A 20867-nucleotide genomic window follows, 5' to 3' on the forward strand; every position below is an offset into this window, starting at 1 on the left:
ACAACAACAACAACTCTTCAGAACATGTCATTGTTCTAAAATGCCTCTATGCCGTTGTTTTCGGTACATTTTTCAACGACGATTTATTAAAAATGTCAATAAAGTAGTGAAATCCGAAATGCGAGAATAAACTGTTGGTGTGAACTGTGTTTGAAATACGTGTAAAAGATATAATGCAAAATACCGCTGAAACAACATGAAGTAAGCATTTTAGAGATTCAGAATATTCTAAAGAATTGTTCAGAACTTTATTTGGAAGATTTTTGCAAAAGGTTACTTGGTTCAACTCCCAATAGTTTTGCCGATACTGACCAGAATTTCAGCAATTATGTACAATTTTCTATATTTTATAGATTTTGATGCCCTAGATGGAGTTTTTCCTATGTGGTTTTTTCAAAAGATAAGTTCTACTAGATTAGGGCTACAATATTGCTAAAGACAGCAAGGCCAAATTCCCATTCGTTTCTTAAATAAAGGTCCGATTAATGCAAAAAAATGTAGATTTAGCCCGGTTTACTAGGGTTTTTATAGTCTAAATATGTACTTTCAAAAAATGCATACTAGAAGTTGTTTGCATTTTCAGTGTTGCATAGTGTTATAGATCTGATAGTCCTGCAAAACTATTTGCATACTTGTTGACATTTATATTTTACTTGCTGACATAATTTAAAATTCTAGTTCTTCATGTTCTACTAAAACAAATATTTAAAACTACTTTCACAGTATGTCGCTGAATTTGAATAAGAGCATAATGCTGTACAAACTACCAGGTGGCAGTTTTCCCTGACATTTTGCTATTTCACTAACCTATAACATATTGAATTTCATATTGATATTGAATATACAAAATTTTTGGTTATTCTGGAAATATGACAATAAATACGAGTTCTAACGGCAATTTGCAAGTTCCTAATGTATTTTTGAACTACATTTACGAATAAATTAAGTACATCATATAGAACAGGATTGAAAAGTACATATATTTCAGTTAGGCTGTACAAAAGCATTCAAATTCCATTATTAATCCTGGTTAATAGATTGCATGGCTTAAAATGTTTGGTGAAATTGTCTTAAACAAATTGTTAAATAAAATTGCCATAAAATGACTTGAAAAAATAATACCGGTATTTTGAGAACTAATTTTAGTAAAATAAAAGTTAAATAATTAAAATTAGACAACTCTCAACTGGTTGGTTAGCCAAAAAAAGCACACAAAAAACCGTACCCATTGGAATAGACTCAGGAAACGTTTTTGGCTTCAACTTTTTTTAGAAATTCAAAAAAAAAAACGCACGCTTTAAAAATGAACCTGAAACTTTTTCTCACTTTGTATAACATGTTTTGAAAAAGAACAGAGAAAGATTCTAAAGCCAGCTATTGGTGATGTCACGAATGTTATTAACAAAAAATGTGTTTTTGTTAACAAATGTTGGATTTTAATGACCATTGGCTATTGTTAAAAAAATCGTATTAATTATTAATGAAAGAGAACTACGCAAAAATCATACGATTTTTGCAAAACAATGTATTTGACGTATTTGACATATACGATAATTAAATTTGGGGATTGTGGTGAAAGAAAATAATGTGAAAATAATTAGTGTGTGAAAGGGAAATATTATTATTACAGTGTTTTTAAATATATTTTAAAAATAAAATATTCTAAATGGAAATATGATTATTGTAAAATGTTATTTGACAGAATCTCGCTTGACAAATTCCATGTTATAAACAGCTCAAATGTTACACAGTATACTTCGCTTTTATTTTTGATAGTTCTTATATCCGTAAAATACTGTAATTGAATGACGCACAGTGCACGATGGAGCCAATGACAGGTGTGTGAGGCAAAAAGTAATTTTTTGAACTCAATGATTGAACTCAAATAATAACGGAATTATATTCTTAACACTTTCAAACCTCCAAAACCAACAAATTACAATCGGGCAACGACCCACGGCGACATGCCAAGCTGTCAAAGATGTCAAAATTTTCATTCCGGCATTCAATCGTAATTAAACAATTGAAGTATTTTCGCGCCAAAACCTGATCTGTTGATATTATATATTTGTTTTTTAAATGGAAAATATGGGTAATTGTATGCAAATTAAGATTATTATGTAAATGTAATATTATATGTGGTCCATAATTTGTTGTGTCAGTAAATGATGTTTTTTGATGTAGTCTGTGGTATCGCCCCTGTGTTCTTTGGAGTAGAACTTCGGTATAGGGCCGTATTCTCGTAAATATATATATTTGGTGAGAGGTGACGATATCAACCGTTTTTGAGAAGAAACTTTGCATATACTTGCGAATTAAAAAGAAAGAAATTTTCAGATTTCGTAAAACTTAAAATTTTTGATTTTTGGTTAGAAAACCAGCGAAAACCTAAACATGTTATAGACTGAATTTCTGCGAAATTTAATAGAGATGTCAAAGACAACGCCTTAACCAAATAAAATACTTCTGTGCGCAGGAAAAGACCAAAGTCGGACGAAGCGGATTATGTGATACACTATCTCAACAACTTAACATTAAATAAGATGAAAATATATAAGGGGGCTATAGTAAACTCTAAACTGAATATAACAAAAATTGACCAACTCTATTCTTGGCTGATTTCGGCCAAAAGTACGAATTTATTCCGGATCGGACTTATTTTACGAATTAACTGTGCAATAAACATCAAATCGGATGAAAAATATTTATGGGAGATATATTCAAATATGGCATATTCATTTCTAGGCCGATTACACTGTGCGACAACAAAAAAAAAAACCAGTAAGGAAAGGATCACAGTCGGGCGGGGCCGACTATATAATACCCTACACCACTGTGAATATGTAAAATATAAATCGGAGCTATATCCAGACCTTAACCGATTTTGATATAATTTGGCACATTTATTTCCAGACCGAATTCAGTCACACATTCCAAATATCATTGAAATAGGACTTATATATCGTGTTTGGAGCTGAAAATACACGAAATCGGCCGAAAATATGTATGGGAGCTATATCCAAATCGGAACCGATTTCGATATAATTTGGCACACTTATTTCTAGACCGAATTCAGTCAAACATTCCAAATTTCATCAAAATCGGACGTATACAGCGTGTTTGGTGCAGCAAATACGTGAAATCGGGCGAACATATATATGGGAGCTATATCCAAATCTGAACCGATTTCGATATAATTTGGCTCAATTTTAGTGGCGAAATTTCGTGGCCACTGGGAACCACATATGTAAAATTTCAGCTAGTTCAAGCAAAAAATGTGGCTAAGATCACTAAAATACCTTAAATCGGGAGGTATCGTTATATGGGGACTATACCGAACCGTGGACCAATCTTGACAATTTTTAGTGGAGCAATTTCGCGGCCATTGACAACCTCAAATGTAAAATTTCAGCTAGTTTGGGCAAAAAATGTGGCTAAGATCCATATAATACCTTAAATCGGGAGGTATCGTTATATGGGGACTATACCGAACCGTGGACCTATCTTGACAATTTTTAGTGGAGCAATTTCGCGGCCATTGGGAACCTCAAATGTAAAATTTCAGCTGGTTTGGGCAACAAATGCGGCTAAGATCCTTAAAATACCTTAAATCGGGAGGTACCGTTATATGGGGGCTATACCAAAACTTGGACCGATATAGCCCATCTTCGAACTTGATCTTTCGACGGCTAAAAAAATGGTATTCCCCAATTTTCAGCGAAATCGGTCAACAAATGCGACCTGTATTTTGCGGACGGACGGACGGACGGACGGACGGACATGCATAAATCGACTCAGAAAGTGATTCTATGTATATCCCTAGAAGGAACTATGGGTCTATCTCTTTTCCTTATGCATGTTACATACAAATGCACTAACACATAATACCCCTTACCACATAGTGGTGTAGGGTATAATGACAAGGAAAACTGAATAGATTATGAAAGTAGAGCTGAAAATATGAGACACGTGTATCGGTGTTTTTCACGTTTACATCGGAAAGTAACAAACGTAGGCGGGGCAAGTTCCGCCCATTTCTAGCTTTTTCCAAATATTCAAGTTAAGATATCTTGGATTTCTTGCATTTTAGGTATATAGTGTCTTTGGCAACTTTACAGAGGAGGATGTAGGCAATGTTTTTGTCAAAATGTTTAACCCTCATGCAGTTCATCAAAAGGGTCTTTTAGGTCCTTTTTTCGAAAATCTTTCAAAAACTCCTTTAAAATGTGATCATATCAAATCCAAATATTCTACAAAATTGTTTGTCATAAAATTTTACTATAGGTCTCAGAATACACTAAATCTGAAAATCTTATCTAATCACCAGAAATTTGCAAAAATGAAAAACTCGTTTGATTACAGATTTCTTTTATACAGAGACTCATAATAAAATTTCATTAGGAACATTTCTTTATTTAGCAATATTCCCAAAAAGTAAAGGATTTTGCTAGATTTTGATCCAGTATGGAATTATATAAAATTAACAGTCCAAAATTAAAACATATAATTTCATCCAAATATATATAAATTTGTAATCTAATTTTTTTAAGGAAATAGTATAGCTAGATTTATGGTTTATTCTGAAACTAATAGTAAATTTTATGTAGAACTTTTCATCTTTTCACACTTTTCACCAATAACCAAGTTTCATATTACTTTCATGTATAAACTCGAAAAAAGAAGGAACAATTTTTCAGCAAAATTGATACTGATATTTTTATGATATATAATGTAAATAGGCATTTCATTTCTTTGTTGACCCATAGTAAAATTTGACGGAGAATATTTTTGTTTTTGACGTCATCCCTCTAAAATTATGTTTTCTTGGACAATTTTGAATAAACTCAGATGTAGTCCGACTTTAACCCTAAAACGTGTTTTTCATTTTTGCAGATTTCTGGCGATTAGATAAGATTTACAGATTTAGTGTATTCTGAGACCTACAGTAAAATTTTATAACGAACAATTTTGTAGAAAATTTTGATTTGATATGATCACATTTTACAGGAGTTTTTGAAAGATTTTTGAAAAAAGGACCAAAACGACCCTTTTGATGAACCGCAAGAGGGTTAAACTTTTTAACAGAAATATTGCCCACGCCCTCCTCTGTCAAGTTGTCAAAGACACTATATAACTAAAATGCAAGGATTCCAAGATATCTTAACTCGAATATTTCGAAAAAGCTAGAAATGTGCGGAACTTGCCCCGCCTACGATGTAAACGTGAAAAACGCCGACACACATGTCTCATATTTTTAACTCTACTTTCATCATCTACTCAGTTTTTCCCACCATTTTGAAAAAATTGAATTTTGTTGCACAGTGTTATAAACATCTGCCCTGTGTTTTTTTTGCCTCAAAACCCTAACTTTGGCCCCACAGTGCAGTGTTTCAAAATCGTTTTTTTCCTGGCCAAACTCTGTAACTTTTAAACGAATAGAGAATAGAGATTTCCGATGCATTAAAATACATTCAAATTTGATCTAGTACTTGCTGAGGAATTCAAGGTCAAAGCTATAATTTTAAGTTTTTTCATGTTTTGCATCAAAGAATGAGTGTTGTTGAGTTTTTCATATGTTATCTATATATATATAAAATTCTCCTGTCACGGTGTTCGGCTTTGAATTCCTCCGAAACGGCTGGACCGAATTTGATGAAATTTTGTATGTGGAGTTTGTAGGTCTGAGAATAGGTTTTTAACTACTTTTTATAGTGGTCAATGGAGTGACCAGGGTACCTCCCAAAACAAATTTTTTTAACAAAACGTGAAATCGAAGGTATTTTTCAACCTATTGTTTAAAATTTGTTTGCAATGCTATGGTAATTATTACCCTGACCCTGAATGATCATCGCGGAAGTGAAATATCGCGGTCCACAATTTTTTTTTTTCAAAAATGTATAATTGCAGATAATATCCGTAATGTTAGTACGCGTGTCTTTAAAAGCGCTATAAAAACTGGCTTCAATAAGTTAGACATTGCGGTCAACTTCACAATTTTCACAGTAAAATTCCGATAATTTGAAATGGCACTTGACCAAAATTCCAAAACAATCGATTGGGAAATCAGCCAAAGTTCTTCAAAATATCGAAATAACAGCTTTGAATGCAAATTCTCATTGTATAACGGGAAGTAGTGGTCTCGGGTGACCTCCCCCACAGCTGTTTTGACCAAAACGTGAAATTTCAGATATTATTATTGGTAATTGGTGGTTGGTGTGTTGGTAGTAGAAATCCGTTGTAGAAAAAAGTTGAAGTTGTAAATGTTTATACCGGGACCTCAAAAACGGGCGAGCAACGCGGGCCGGGTCAGCTAGTAACTATTTAAAAATATCAAACACCAATAAACCAACCATGATATTGAAAAAAAATACAAAAAAGATTTTTTTAATTTAAACAAGTAAGAACGGCGTTAAGTTCGGCCGGGCCGAACTTGTATACCCTCCACCACTAAATGTATTGAAGTAAAATTGAAAAATTGAATTTTAGACGCAAAGAAAATTCAATTTGGTGGAATATTGAAGCCACAATATTCAAAATACCGAAAATCGGGAGGTAGCTTTCCATGGGGCCTATATGAAGGCGTGAACCTAAATACCAAGTCTAAATACCAAATTTCAGCCATTTCGGAGGAAAATTGAGGCCACAATCTTCAAAATACCGAAAATCGGGAGGTACCGTTCTATCGGGACTATATGAAGGCGTGGACCTATACGACAAATTTAAAGAGGAAAGTTGAGAACCCCCAACGATGTCTAAATACCAAATTTCAGCCATTTCGGAGGAAAGTTGAGGACACCAAACTTCAGCCATTTCGGTGCAATATTGAGGCCACAACGTTAAAAATACCGAAAATTCAAAATACCGTTCTATGGAGCCTATATGAAGGCATGGACCGATACCGACAAAATTCTGGAGGGAAAGTTTTATACCCCCAACGTAGACTAAGTACCAAATTTCAGCCATATCGGTGTGATAATGAAGCTAAAACCTTCAAAATACCGAAAATCGGGAGGTACCGTTCTATGGGGGATATATGAAGGCGTAGACCGATACCGACAAAATTCTGGGGGACAGTTTTATACCCTAAAAGAAGCCAAATTTCAGTCATTTCCGTGTGTTAATAAAGCTAACACCTTCAAAATACCGAAAATCGGGTGGTACGGTTCTATGGGGGCTATATCAAAACGTGGACCGATATAGCCCATTTTCAATACCATCCAACCATCCTGCAAGTAATAAAAATTTCTGTACCAAATATTGAATGAAACGGAATGACAAATTTAATTATACCCTCCATATGGTGGAGGGTATAAAAAAAATTCAAATAGTTTTAAATTTTTTCCAAAATTAAAAAAAAAACCTTGGGTTTTCATAAAGCTCATATACTAAAAAATTTCCGTTTGTGTAAAAAAGCTACAAATTATATGGGAAACGGTATGGAGAAAAACACACATTTTTACCCTTGTAATTTCAATAAATTTAAAAATGTGTTAAACGGTCGGAACGGGTCTGGTACAAAAGTATATATGGACTGAAAGAGGACACTCTTAGGTATCATTTTGAAAACAGAAATTCGATCCATGCTGTTCCCTAAAAGTTCTAGTCCACTTAATTGGAACTTCACTAATATTTAGTACCTGAGGAAAAGTAAAATAGTTCACTTCGTTTAAACGCTACGGACATTTATTGAAACAGTTCTTAACGACAACAATCCTACGTATGTGCCTCACAAAACGATAAACACAATATCTGTTATAGTTTCTGAGAAATAGCTATTTTCTTCTACAGATATTTGCAAAAATGACGCATTTTCCAAAACTGCCAACAAATTGTCGTCTTTAAGAGCACGCCACGCCCACACCTTCCAATATTTTGACCAAAGTGTATGGATTCCTTAGTTTGAATATGTTTACTTTCGAATCCCATGTGGAAATTGACAATCGGTGACGACAAAAAACATTTGGAGATTTTCTTAACAAAGAAAAATTCTCAATCGCCTTTCTCTCTTTATATGCAAAATAATTTGAAAATTTTTCACCGTCCCTGCTCTGCTATGAAATTTTATTTTCTCTCTTTTTACTAAAATATTTTAAAATATTTTATTTAAACCACTGTTGTTGTAAAACAAATATTTATGTAAACTAAAAGCAAAAATCCGGTCTGTAAGAAAAAACAGTTGTTTTTTCTGAATTATTATCTGGTATAATTAACAACCTCTGTCTGTCATTCAGTCATGTTTGTAAATTAGCGGATGCGGTATATAATGGCATGGACGCTGAATATGAATATTTACTTAATATATCTTAAAACTGGCGCTCCAGCTCTAGAAATTGGCATCACGTTTCTCTTGTTGAACATGCATATGTACATACATAGATATGTTTGTGTAAAACAGCAACATTGGTCTTCATAACAATTCAATTCAATTTTTTCTTCGACTTGGTTGCTTGATCTTTTGCAATACAATTTTCACTTTCACCTTCAATGAACCTTAGCAGAGTTTCACAGAGCCAAGAGTTTTCTTCCCACCAGCAGTAGCAGCAACAAACTAAAAAAATATGCCCACAGATCATGCAACCTGTCGCCATGTATATAGTTTCAAACATACATATTTGTTTTACTTGTGAATTGCTTTGCTTTTTCTATCATCTTTTTTCTCTTGTTTTTGAAACAAAAATCTCAACAAGTTTTGGAAATCATTTCTATTGCTTTTGTTTTCATTATTTTGCTTTTATTTATTTCTAACCAGAAATCAACATTTGCTACTCTACAACTATCAAATTGTGGCCGTTATGAGTAATGAAGTAATGTTGGCTCTGGTTGAATAACAGCATCATCATGGGAAGCAACCAAAATAATAAAAGAAAAAACAAGTTAATGCTATTACAACATAGCCAAAACCAGGTTTACCACCAGTGGATTACATGAACATTTCAATGGATGGCCAAAGGCATTAGTAGTAGTACAGTGGGATGAAAATGACCAGTAAGAGATTTGAAAACAAAAGCATTTTAATAAAAAATATTTTCAAAATGTAGTTCAACAAATACAACACTGAATTTTTAGCTTGAGCTTTTAAATTATAAAGAAAAATAAGGTTAGAGAGAAGCACATTTTGAGAGCACAATAATTATTGTCTCTTCTTCATATCAATGATATGTAACCTCTTCCATGCCGGACACTGTAACCCCTCTTATAGAAGCTGTATAATATTTGTTAATATGTGTGGTATTTTGTTAAATTTGAAAAAAATTAAAGCCCTAATAAACATGTGCTTCTTTGATTTCAAAAATAAAAGTTTGATACAGCTTCTCCTTTTTCAATGAATTTTTGGGACCCCAAACATTTTTGCAAGAATTCTACTTTCTGCGACAAATTATTCATTTAGTGGAATGATGTGGATACTTTCAAATTGAAAATGTAACGAATTTTCATTGATGTTTTTCAAAATATTCAATCAAATGTGAAATAATATTAGTTTTATAAATTCCAATAATTTATAGACATTTCCTTGTTTTGTTTACATGTACAGTTGACAATAACATTACAAACAAAAACAAATTCCTATGTGGTTGTTGAGTTGTAATTGTTGTAGTATTTACTCTACCTTTTTTGTTACGTATTTTTTGTCAGGCAACAATATATTTTTATGAAATTAAAATATCTATTGAGGTCTCAAAGTACGATTCCTGTTGCCTGTGATTTCAATCATGTTCTGAAAATATGATTCCAGTGACCATATAATTTATTTGTATGCCTGTAAAATTTCGTGTATAAACTGACCATTTTAGGCATTTCGTCTCGACTTCCAAATAATCCTTGTCAATTACTAAACGTATTTAAATGAGAAACAAATTAATTACTACATGTTTTAATTGAAATGTGTTATTATTTTGTATTTTTAAATTGAATACAAATTTAGAGTGGATTATTCGTAATTAACGGCAATCCCAAATTATTATATGTATATCAACATTCACTTACTTTCACTTTTTGAATTTTAAATTATCTAAAAGTTAAAGAATACGTAATCGAATTCTATTTAGATTTTTAAATGTTTTTGTTTCTAATATTATTCAAATAATAATAAACATTTCTTATACTTTGATCATTATGACAATTTTATTTTGCTAGAAGAAAAAACCAGATAATTCTAGTGTTGAAGAATTTGCATAATTAAAAAAAATCAAGAGTTTAAATTTTTTTCAGTTCGATTTTCAAGATTGTGACGTGTGAATATTCAATCATATAATTTAAATAAAAAAATGCTGACTTCTAGAAATTTTGAAAAACAAAAGAACAAATTTAAGCGCTTGAAATCAAGTAAACATTGATATAGCCGGCGTGAGGATCTCTTGGATGAGTATATCTTACAGAAAGAGAAAACTTGAGGTTTAAAAATTAAATACTATGTTGGCAATGCTGGAGTATCGATACAAAGTTTTATATGGGGGTTTTAAATTTAGATATAACAAGTAAAAAGGTATCAGTCGGCTCTGCCGACAGAGATATATCCTCGGCCTATGTGAATTAAAACTTTAATCTACGTACAAATCGACACAAATGTTGAACTTTTGTGGGGGAAGTACCATAAGAATTAAATCCATATCGGCCATTTAAGAAGTTAAACTAAATTTGGTCCAAAGTTTGAGCCAATTTGGTGTCCTGTTCAAGACATTTAAGAAATGTCACTAAAATTGCATGCACGATCAATTTTAGTGGCATTTTTTGAATATTGGAGGGAAGTACAGGAAGTTGTTACCAATCTTCGAACTAAAACTAAGTTTGGAAACCTTATGGGCGGTTTTCTCAAGAAGTATGGACTTGCACTTGAAAAAGCATTTACCGTCGTAATTGAGGCAGCGAATGCAAGTTGCTTCACCAGAAATCAAAGTGATTCGAGAGCAGGTCTTAAAGTGAACTTATCCGAAACTTTTTGTGGGAGGTACCCGAAGGAGTGGATAAATATAGTCCATATTCAAACAAAATTGGTTATTCCCTTACAGTGCGCACAAATTTTCCGAACATTTTTGAACCTTTGTGCGGGAGGTACCGGAAGGAGTGGACCGATATAACAACAATAATTGTTCAATAATCTCAGAAGGGGCAAGGGACACTTCTCTCATATCAATATGTGCACCCCGATTCATATTAGCTCAATGATGTGGGACCTACTGTTTATAGCCAAATCCGAACAGCGTGTCTTGCGACACCACTTGCTGAGAAGTTTTACATGGCCGAAATACTTAGGAAATGCCGCCAGCATTACTTAGGGGTATTTTGCCACCTTTAAAAAATGTTTGATGTTGCCTGGCCTGGGTATTGAACCGCAGACCATGCATGCATACCACTGCACCACCGTGGCACCCAAATATAACTACTAAAACACTTAAAACTAGTAAAGTCTCCAAATAGATTTTCAATTAGGAGATGATAACACTATGCAACACTGAAAATTCAAACAACTTCTAGTATGCATTTTTTTGAAAATACATATTAAGACTAAAAAAGCCTTATAGGGGTTTGTCCTGTCAGATCCAGTTCGGATTTTATGGCCTCATCTAAACCGGGCTAACACTATAGTAGAACTTATCTTTTGAACAGACCATATAAGAAAAACTCCATCTAGGGCATCAAAATCGATAAAATATAGAAAATTTTACATAATTGCTGAAATTCTGGGGCTGGATTCTCGTTCTATGAAAATTTGAAATGAAAAATATTTTCTTCATAATTTTTTTCATTTGCCATTTTTTCCTTTATACAATTTTTCATTTCACATTTTCATAGAAACAGAATTGAGCCCCTGGTCAGTGTCGGCTAAACTATTGGGAGTTGAACCAAGTAAACTTCCAAATAAAGTTCTCAACAATTCTTCAGAACATTCTAAAACTCATGTTGTTTCAGCAGTATTTTGCATCATATCTTTTACAACACGTATTTCAAACACAGTTCACACCAACAGTTTATTCTCGCATTTTGTATTTGACCTCATAATTGACATATTTATTAAATCGTCGTTGAAAAATGTGCTGAAAACAAAGGGATTGAGGTATTTTACCACAATGACGTGTTCTGAAGAGTTGTGTATTACATTCCAGAGAATATTTTTCTAAAAGAAAATATTCCGAAAAATTTAACGATTTTAGAGATACGGTGCGAAATGTTTAAAAATTATGGAAATTTTCGATATTGTATCGTTGGTCAAATAATTTTAAAATATACTAAAATGTTCTGTTGGCTAGGATCATAAATTGAACCAAAAACAATTGAAATCAAAAATTACTTTTCTCCGAACTGTCCGATTTCACTTGGAATTCCCCATATATATGTTTAGATGGGGCCATAAAATCCAAGCTGGATCTGACACAACCAAACCCAACTAGGGTTTTTGTCATTTGGTTCTGTACTTTCAAAAAATCCTCAGCTCGAATTGTTTGCACAAGTTTACCTCAAAAATGTTGAACAGTGTTATCAATTCATCGCGCCATTCATTTTGAGTCATTTTGAGCTTTCAGATAACAATACTTGTAGTTCTCACAAAAATCAGCATAAGTCATCATTTATGTCAATCTTCAGTAATTGGTATATTTTTAGAGATTTAATTGTCAAAAATCCATGTCAGAGATAATTTTTTGAAAAAAGACATAACTCCCTCAGCCTATTTAAAAAATGTCAACATACAATAAAACAGTTAGAAATTTAAACAAATTAGGAATTTAAACAAGTTACTGGATGAAAAAGTATCTCCGGATTTCGACCAAAAACAAGCAAAGCTAACTTGTTGTAGATTTCGAAGTCGACCTCTGTTTATTGCACTTCCTTATTTCCCTATTCGTACGCCGTTTCAGATGAAAGTAAAAACCCTCAACATATGTGAATTGAAACTTTCATCTCGGACAGATCGAATGTTTTTAGGGTCTTTTCAGATTTTTTGGACATTTGAACTTGCCGAAAAAAATGTGGATTAGGATTAAAGTTCAAAAGTTTTGTGGAGGAGGTACTTAAAGGAATGGAAATGTGACGAAGGCAAATTTTGGCCCAAATCGGTTGATCAGTTCGAAAGTTATCGTGCTCTCCAGCCACTACATATGGTGCCATAGGGGGTTTTTTACACCTTTCGGGTTGTTTTCTCAAGAAGTATGGATTTGCCCCTAGAAAAAATTTTACCGTCGTAATTAAGGTACCGAATGCAAGTTGCTTCAATAAAAATCAAAGACATTGGAGAGCGGGTCTTAAAGTTAAATTATCCGAAATTTTGTGTGACTGGTACATGAAGGAGTGGACAAATAAAGACCATATTTGAACCTGACCTATACCTGCTATATTAATTAGGATGAATAAAGTATGGACCAAATTGGTCACTCCCTTCAAGAGTTATAGTGCGGAAAATTTTTCCGAACATTTTCGAACTTTTGTGGGGGAGGTACCTGAAGGAGTATGCAGATAGAGCTTATCTTCGAACTGAAACTAAGTTTGAACAAAATATTACGAAGGCCAAATTTTGGACCGAATCGGCAGATCCGTTTGAGAGTTATCTTTCGCTCCAACCACTACACACGGTGTCATAGGATTTTTTTGCACATTTCAGGCTATTTTCTCAGGAAGTATGGACTTGCCCCTGATGATATTTGTACCGTCGTATGGGGGCAGTGAATACAAGTTGTTACAAAAAAAATTCAAAGCGATTCGAGAGCAGTTGAACTTATCCCAAATGAACTGAACTTATCCCAAATTTTGTGTGGGAGGTACCCGAAGGAGTGGACCGATTGAATCCACATTGGAACCTTATCTAAGTCTGGTAGAAATTTTACGATGTGCAAAGTATCGCGCGCACAAATTTTCCTAACATTTTCGAACTTTTGTGGGGAGGTACCGGAAGGAGTGGACCGATATAACCCATCTTCGAACTTAAACTAAGTTTGGACAAAATATTACGAAAGCCAAAGTTTTGACCAAATCGGTTCATTCCTTCGAGAGTTATCGTGCGCACCAGCCAGCCAGACAGACAGACGGACGGACATTGCTAACTCGATTTTAAATTGTCTGAAACGGATATCGTCCAAACATACTTGGGGTCTAAAACCATTATTTCGATGAGGCACATTTTGCCCGTATGAAAGTGTATATACCTCGTTAGCTGAGGGTATAAAAAATCATGTTATGTCAAGACGTATCGGAAATTACGAGAAAAAATAGTTTGTTAAGGGCGAAAATTTCCCCCCACGTTCTACTGGCTAATTTACTTAATTTTTTGCATTTGGCAACATTTATTTTTATATACGAACTTGACTTTTGTTGCATAAGGACTGCTATTAACTATTTATGTCCAAAATTCTAGAATAGGTCCTCACACGGTGTCATAGGGGATTTTTGCAACTTTCAGGCTATTTTCTCAGGAAGTATGGACTTGCCCCTGATGAAACTTATACCGTCGTATGGAGGGCAGTGAACACAAGTTGCTAAAGCAAAAATCAAAGCGATTCGAGAGATGTTCCTAAACGGAACTTTTCCAAAATTTTGTGTGGGAGGTACCCGACGGAGTGGACCGATTGAGTCCATATTAAAACCTGATCTAAGTCTGGTACACGCTCCACGATGGGCAAAGTATGGACCAAATCTGTTACACCCTTCAAGAGTTATCGTGCGTACAATTTTTCCGAACATTTTCGAACTTTTGTGGGGGAGGTACCGGAAGGAGTGGACCGATATAGCTCATCTTCGAACTTAAACTAAGTTTGGACAAAATATTACGAAAGCCAAAATTTGAACCGAATCGGTTCATCCCTTCGAGAGTTATCGTGCGCTCCAGCCAGCCAAACAGACAGACAGACGGACGGACATTGCTCAATCGACTCCAAATTGTCTGAAACACATTTCGTCCAAACATACTTGGGGTCTAAAACCATTATTTCGATGAGGCACATTTTGCCCGTATGAAAGTGTATATACCCTTCATAGCCTAAAGGCTGAGGGTATAAAAACGTGGAAATTTTTAGACAAATTTTCTATGGACAAATAGGGAACTTGTAATTTATTTTTGCTGCAGATCAGTTCGAATAAGTAAGAAGGCTTGGCTGCAAAGGAAAGGATCTTGACATGAAAAGTCTTTCTTGTCGTCTATAAAAAATCAAACCGATCTTCTTTAAACCATCTTTAACTTGTCGTTATGATGTTCTTTATACCTAAATATATCTATTTTCTGTTCTATAAAAAAAACGTTAGACCTTTTAGCCTTTCCGAAAGTAGAAGTTCAAATTATCTAAAAGAATACCGTTTTGTCTTTACTGTCTTCGAAAAGAAGAAGCTTTTTTATGAACTCCTGTAAAAAAAACGTTTCCGCTCTTCTACATTGGAATCCTATGTTCTTTTAGTTTCTTATCTTTTAATCATTCGTGCGAAAACCTTATAATATTTCAAATTCTATTTGGTCTATAAGGAACACCTTCTGCTATAGAACAAGGCTTTATGTCTTTCCGATAAGAGGGCCATCGTCTCTTCTTTATGAAATAAGGTCCTTCTGGTATTCCGTGAGAAGAATTTCCAGAAATTCTGTCCTACTCTATATAGAGTCTTCTATAACACATTGCACAATTTTTAAGGTGATCTTGTGCAAACAATTCGAACTGAGGATTTTTTGAAAGTACAGACCCAGACGACAAGAAACCCTAGTTGGGTTTTGTTGTATCAGATCCAGCTCGGATTTTATGGCCCCATCTAAACATGGTTAAATATTGAGTTTTTAAAGAAAGTCGGGGCTATATCTCTGAAACCAATGTGAACCTTCTTCTGACCTCAGAAGCAAATTTGTAGATAAAGACAAGAATAAACTATTTGGAGAAATAATGAACTCGAAAAACTACATTTATTGCCTCAAATTTCAAAATATATGCAAAAATACCACAATTTATATACCTTTCGCACCGTATCTCCAAAATTGTTAATTTTTTCTGAATATTTTCTTTGGGAAAAATATTCCCTGGAATGTAATACACAACTCTTCAGTACATTTTTCAACGACGATTTAATAAAAATGTCAATGATGTAGTGAAATCCGAAATGCGAGAATAAACTGTTGGTGTGAACTGTGTTTGAACTACGTGTTTTAAAAGATATGATGCAAACTACCGCTGAAACAACATGAAGTGAGCATTTTAGAGTTACAGAATGTTCTAAAGAATTGTTGTATATATATAATATATTCTATATTCTTGATCAGGATAAAATTCTAAGACGATCTAGCCATGTCCGTCTGTCCGTCTGTTGTAATCACTCTAGCGTCCGCAATAATTGAGATAGAGTGCTGAAATTTTGCACCCGAGGGTCTTTCTTCCATAGGCAGGTCAAGTTCGAAGATGGGCTATATCGGTCCACTCTTTGGTATAGCCCCCATATAACGGTACCTCCGGATTTAAGGTATTTTGACGTTCTTCGCCACATTTGCAAACCGAATTAGCTATAATTTGGCACTTAGGGTTCCTGGTGATCAACAAACTTATATCCCAAAGGATATGGACATAGGTCCATGTTTTGGTATATTCCCCATATAACGGTACCTCCCAATTTTCGGTATTTTGAGAATTTTAGCCCCAATTTTAAACCGAACTATCTGCAATTTGACATTTGAGGTTCTCAGTGGTCATAAAACATCTCCACTAAACATCGTCAACATAGGTCCATGTTTTGGTATAGCCCCCATATATCGGTACCTTCCGATTTTCGGTATTTTGAGAATTTTAGCTACAAATTTTAACCGAACTAGCTGTAATTTGCCATTTGAGGTTCTCAGTGGTCATGAAATATCTCCACCAAACATCGTCAACATAGGTCTGTGTTTTGGTATAGCCTCCATATAACGGTACCTCCCGATTTTCGGTAGTTTGAGAATTTTAGCCACAATTTGTAACCGAACTATCTGCAATTTGACATTTGAGGTTCTCAGTGGTCATAAAACATCCCCACCAAACATCGTAGACATAGGTCCATGTTTTGGTATAGCCCCCATATAACGGTATCTCCCGATTTTCGGTATTATGAGAATTTTAGCTGCAATTTTTAACCGAACTAGCTGTAATGATCGGTATTTTGAGAATTTTAGCTACAATTTTTGTCTATTCAAAAATAATCGTCAATATAGGTCCATGTTTTGGTATATCCCCCCTATAACTGTACCTCCCGATTTTCGGGGATTTTCAGTGGTCACGAAATTTCTTCACTAAAATTCGTCAACATGGGTGCATTTTTGAGGGTCTACATTGTTTTGATGAAACTACCCTCAATTTGACTCTTGAAGTTCCCTGCAGCTATAAAACGTTTCCGCCAAAAAATTTAAAAATGGGTTGACTCTTTGATATAGCCCCGTATGTGGTACCTTTCACCTCGGTAAACACATTTTTTTAGATTAGATTAGATAACACTGTGCAACAAAATGGAGGTGAAAGTCTGGGGCACCGAAAATTCCTCTTGGGAAAGAAAGGCCTTGGTGAGTATATTATGAACCCCGAAGGACAGATCCGCCGTGAGTCGAACTTCCTCGTAATGGCGTGATGAAATTTTTCTTAGAGACCCTGTTTGCCATCAGGAAATAGCGTTATATCTTTGTTCACTGTTGCTTAGGTGCTCTACAAAAACAACAAACAAAGATAAAATGCTAATTCATGGTGGCTTACAGGGTCTCTTGCAAAAATTTCATCACGCCATAACGCTGAAGTTCGACTCACGGCGCATCTGTCCTTCGGGGTTTTTAATATACACACACCAAGGGCTTTCATCTCCAAAAGGAATTATCTCTGCCCCAACATTTGTGTTCACAGTGTAATTTTAGCAATAGTGGGAGGCAGTAGGAGTCTATCCATTGTCGAAAAGTTGTTCCACCTAAAATTGTAAAAGGACCTAATTATTCCATTTTAATTAAGACTATTTTATAGTGGAGGGTATAAAAAGTTCGGCCCGGCCGAACTTAACGACTTTTTACTTGTTGTAGTCTAAATATGTACTTTCAAAAATGCATACTAGAAGTTGTTTGCATTTTCAGTATTGCATAGTGTAATCAAACCTTCAACACCTATACTGGGAGATTGTAGGCCACCACCGACCATCTTTTTAATAAAAAAAGAACACCTCCTGGAGTTATCTTGTTCATCTGTATAAAGAATATACCAACTACTGAAGCAAAACATTCGGCCAAACACCATTTGACATTCCCGCTCTATCTTTAGAAATTGGAAACACGTCTATCTATACCCATAATATCTATGAAAACATACATTCCTGCCGAGACAACCCTTTCAGTCAGCTGCATATGTACATAAGAAATTTTCCACGAATTTCCCGAACTGTCATATTTCCCTATAAGACAAAGTAATAAAAAGGTTTTGTTTTGTTACCTGATTTAACTATAAAAAATCTCATCTGCAAAAAAAAACAGACAAATTTTTTCCAAGAAAGACGTAGTTTTTAAACAACTACGAATCTGTTATTATTTCAAAGTCTTCAAACTATAAATGGAAAATCCAGAACTATAAAATTAATGACTATTATAAATTAATCAAATGTGTAAAAACAACTACAACGATGGTATTTCCCAATAGGTAGGCAATATTTCTATACACAGCAACAACAACAGCAAATCCACTGTGTATTTGTTCACCCCAACCGTAGCTAACAAATTACTTTTATTATTACTATTGATGTAACAAAAATTTTGATTTTTTGAAAATACTATTGACCTTTTCATAGTTTGCTTTGTTTCATTTTTTTCCGATTTGGGGGATTTTGAAATAAATGCAAATTAAAATTTACACAATTCTGCACAAAAATGATTACAGCGATGATACGAAATACTTGTTTGACCTCGTTTGGGTAACGTTTCAACAAAATAACCCCAATGGGGAGCCAGCAGCAAGTCTTTCGTTACAAAATCATCAGCATGCAATATTTGAAATGTAGATTTTTTATGTAAATTAATAATTCCACAACAAAAAGCCAACAAAGCTAAACCTAACATATTTGGCTTCAAACAAAGCAACATTGGCATAAAGTCAATAGTCTAATAAAAGCAATTCAATAATTTTATTGTTTTCTGCCAAATTTAAAAAAAATCTCATAAATCGTGTAGCCTTCAGACCTCATATTTGGCTATCGAGGATTCTGTTTGCCCAATTATGGCAAAGAGGAAGATCTGTTTTTTTTCTTAAATCACTAGAACTCACCTTCACTTATTTCAATTTCGGCATTTTTCTGCTGAAACTTGCCCGCCCCCGCTGCAGCTGTCTGTTGATTTGGATCAGATTTGACAACACGCATCATACCGCCATAGCCAAAAAAGTCACCGAATACCATCAAGGCCACCACAACAAAAATCGCAATACGAAAACGCCAAGCCATATCCATGGTCAAAGATTTCTGTGAGTTCACCTCTACGCTCCGCACTTCTCACCCGCTTGATTGTAAATTTACAAATTTGTTTTGTTAATTTTGACGTATCGATGTCGCGTTTTTTCGTTTGTGGCCAATTACTCAATTAGACACTTTCGCAATCGTTTGTTGGCTTGGAATTTTTTGGTTCAAAGACTTTCTCAATATGACTTTTTTACACGCTTGATATTTTAGACACGTATTTGCAATATTTTTGACAACAATTATTTATGCGTTTCTATTGTTAATCACTTTGGAATTATCGAAATTTATTTCTATTTTCTTTTTGGAACACACAGAGAATTACTAAACGAATATTGGCGTTGCAAACTTAAGTAAAACCTTATCAAAACTTGAATATTTGTTTTTCCAAATTTTCCCAGTATTGTTCGATATTTTCTTAATTGTTTCAAAACACGTATCGGGGTCTCGCTTGTGTCTGTCCGCCAGTTCGTCCACTCTATGGCTCGTTTATTTTGCAACTAAGCTTAACATCTGTTGGGTCGAACTGAAGCAAAACTCTAAACCCACAGTTATTTACCAAATTACACACACACATTCACACAAACACAGGTATTCCAGCACAAAAACCGCAATTGCTACCATTTCACACAGCTAAACAAAATCAACCTTAGCACGAATGTTATACCTGTGTCGTGAGGTGCTGTTTAAGTCGGGTTTGTAGTCAGTCTGGTCTGGCCCAACAACAGGTAAACAGAGAAAAAGAGAGACCTAACGCGCTAAGCTCATCTACTCTCAGAGAATGTCAAATGTTAATAAACAAATGTTATTAACATTCGTTAGTAGCTGCAGTGAATAGCAGTGCATTAAAATGGCAATCAGATGGTTTGACATGAGCGCAATTACAGGGTTTTTGTGCAATGAAAAAACCGGAATTGGCCAAGAACGGTGTTAATTACACCGGTATTACTAATCCATATAAACTTAAAACAAACAGTAATACCCGCAATGAGTAATGCAACATTTGAAAGGAGCTAGCTAACAACGTCATTGAAGGTAATAAAAGTGTCAAAACAACAAACTGACATTCTATTTTTATAGCTGTCAGCAGAATAACGTTATAAATATAAGGAAGATGACCCAAATATTTAATGACATTACATTTTAGAGATTTGGCTTATGTAAGTTATGTGAATACCTCTCAATAATGGCATTACAGACTCGAGATAAGATGAGTCCTCTCATCATCTACTTCAGAGCCAGCCGATAAGGCCTGGTGTCATCTACTCGGTAGAAGATGGCCACTAGCGACATTTACCCATTAGAAGATCCCTATTACGAACTACTTAATAGAAGATGGCTACATAGACTCGAAAGGAAATTACCCTGATGACATCTGATGATCCTTAGCGACATGTTTTTGATAGAATATGACACAGAGTGGTAGAAAATGACCAGCTGTATCTACACAATAGAAAAAGCCCTCATCT

The 20867-nt window shown here is 34.4% G+C and overlaps 1 protein-coding gene across 1 annotated transcript in view; it reads right to left on the minus strand.

Annotated features, from left to right (window-relative positions):
* The window catches only part of geko, a 42478-nt gene extending 22429 nt beyond the window's left edge, over nucleotides 1-20049 (minus strand). The window contains exon 1 of the mRNA XM_073987290.1: nucleotides 19212-20049. Within this exon, the coding sequence (XP_073843391.1) occupies nucleotides 19212-19392 (181 nt within the window). The 5' untranslated portion in view covers nucleotides 19393-20049. The remainder of the gene's footprint in view (nucleotides 1-19211) is intronic.
* Between the last annotated feature and the right edge of the window lie 818 nt (nucleotides 20050-20867).

This window comes from Musca autumnalis, unplaced genomic scaffold (genome assembly GCF_047663935.1).
Source record: "Musca autumnalis isolate F117 unplaced genomic scaffold, ASM4766393v1 scaffold_4, whole genome shotgun sequence".
NCBI lineage: Eukaryota > Metazoa > Arthropoda > Insecta > Diptera > Muscidae > Musca > Musca autumnalis.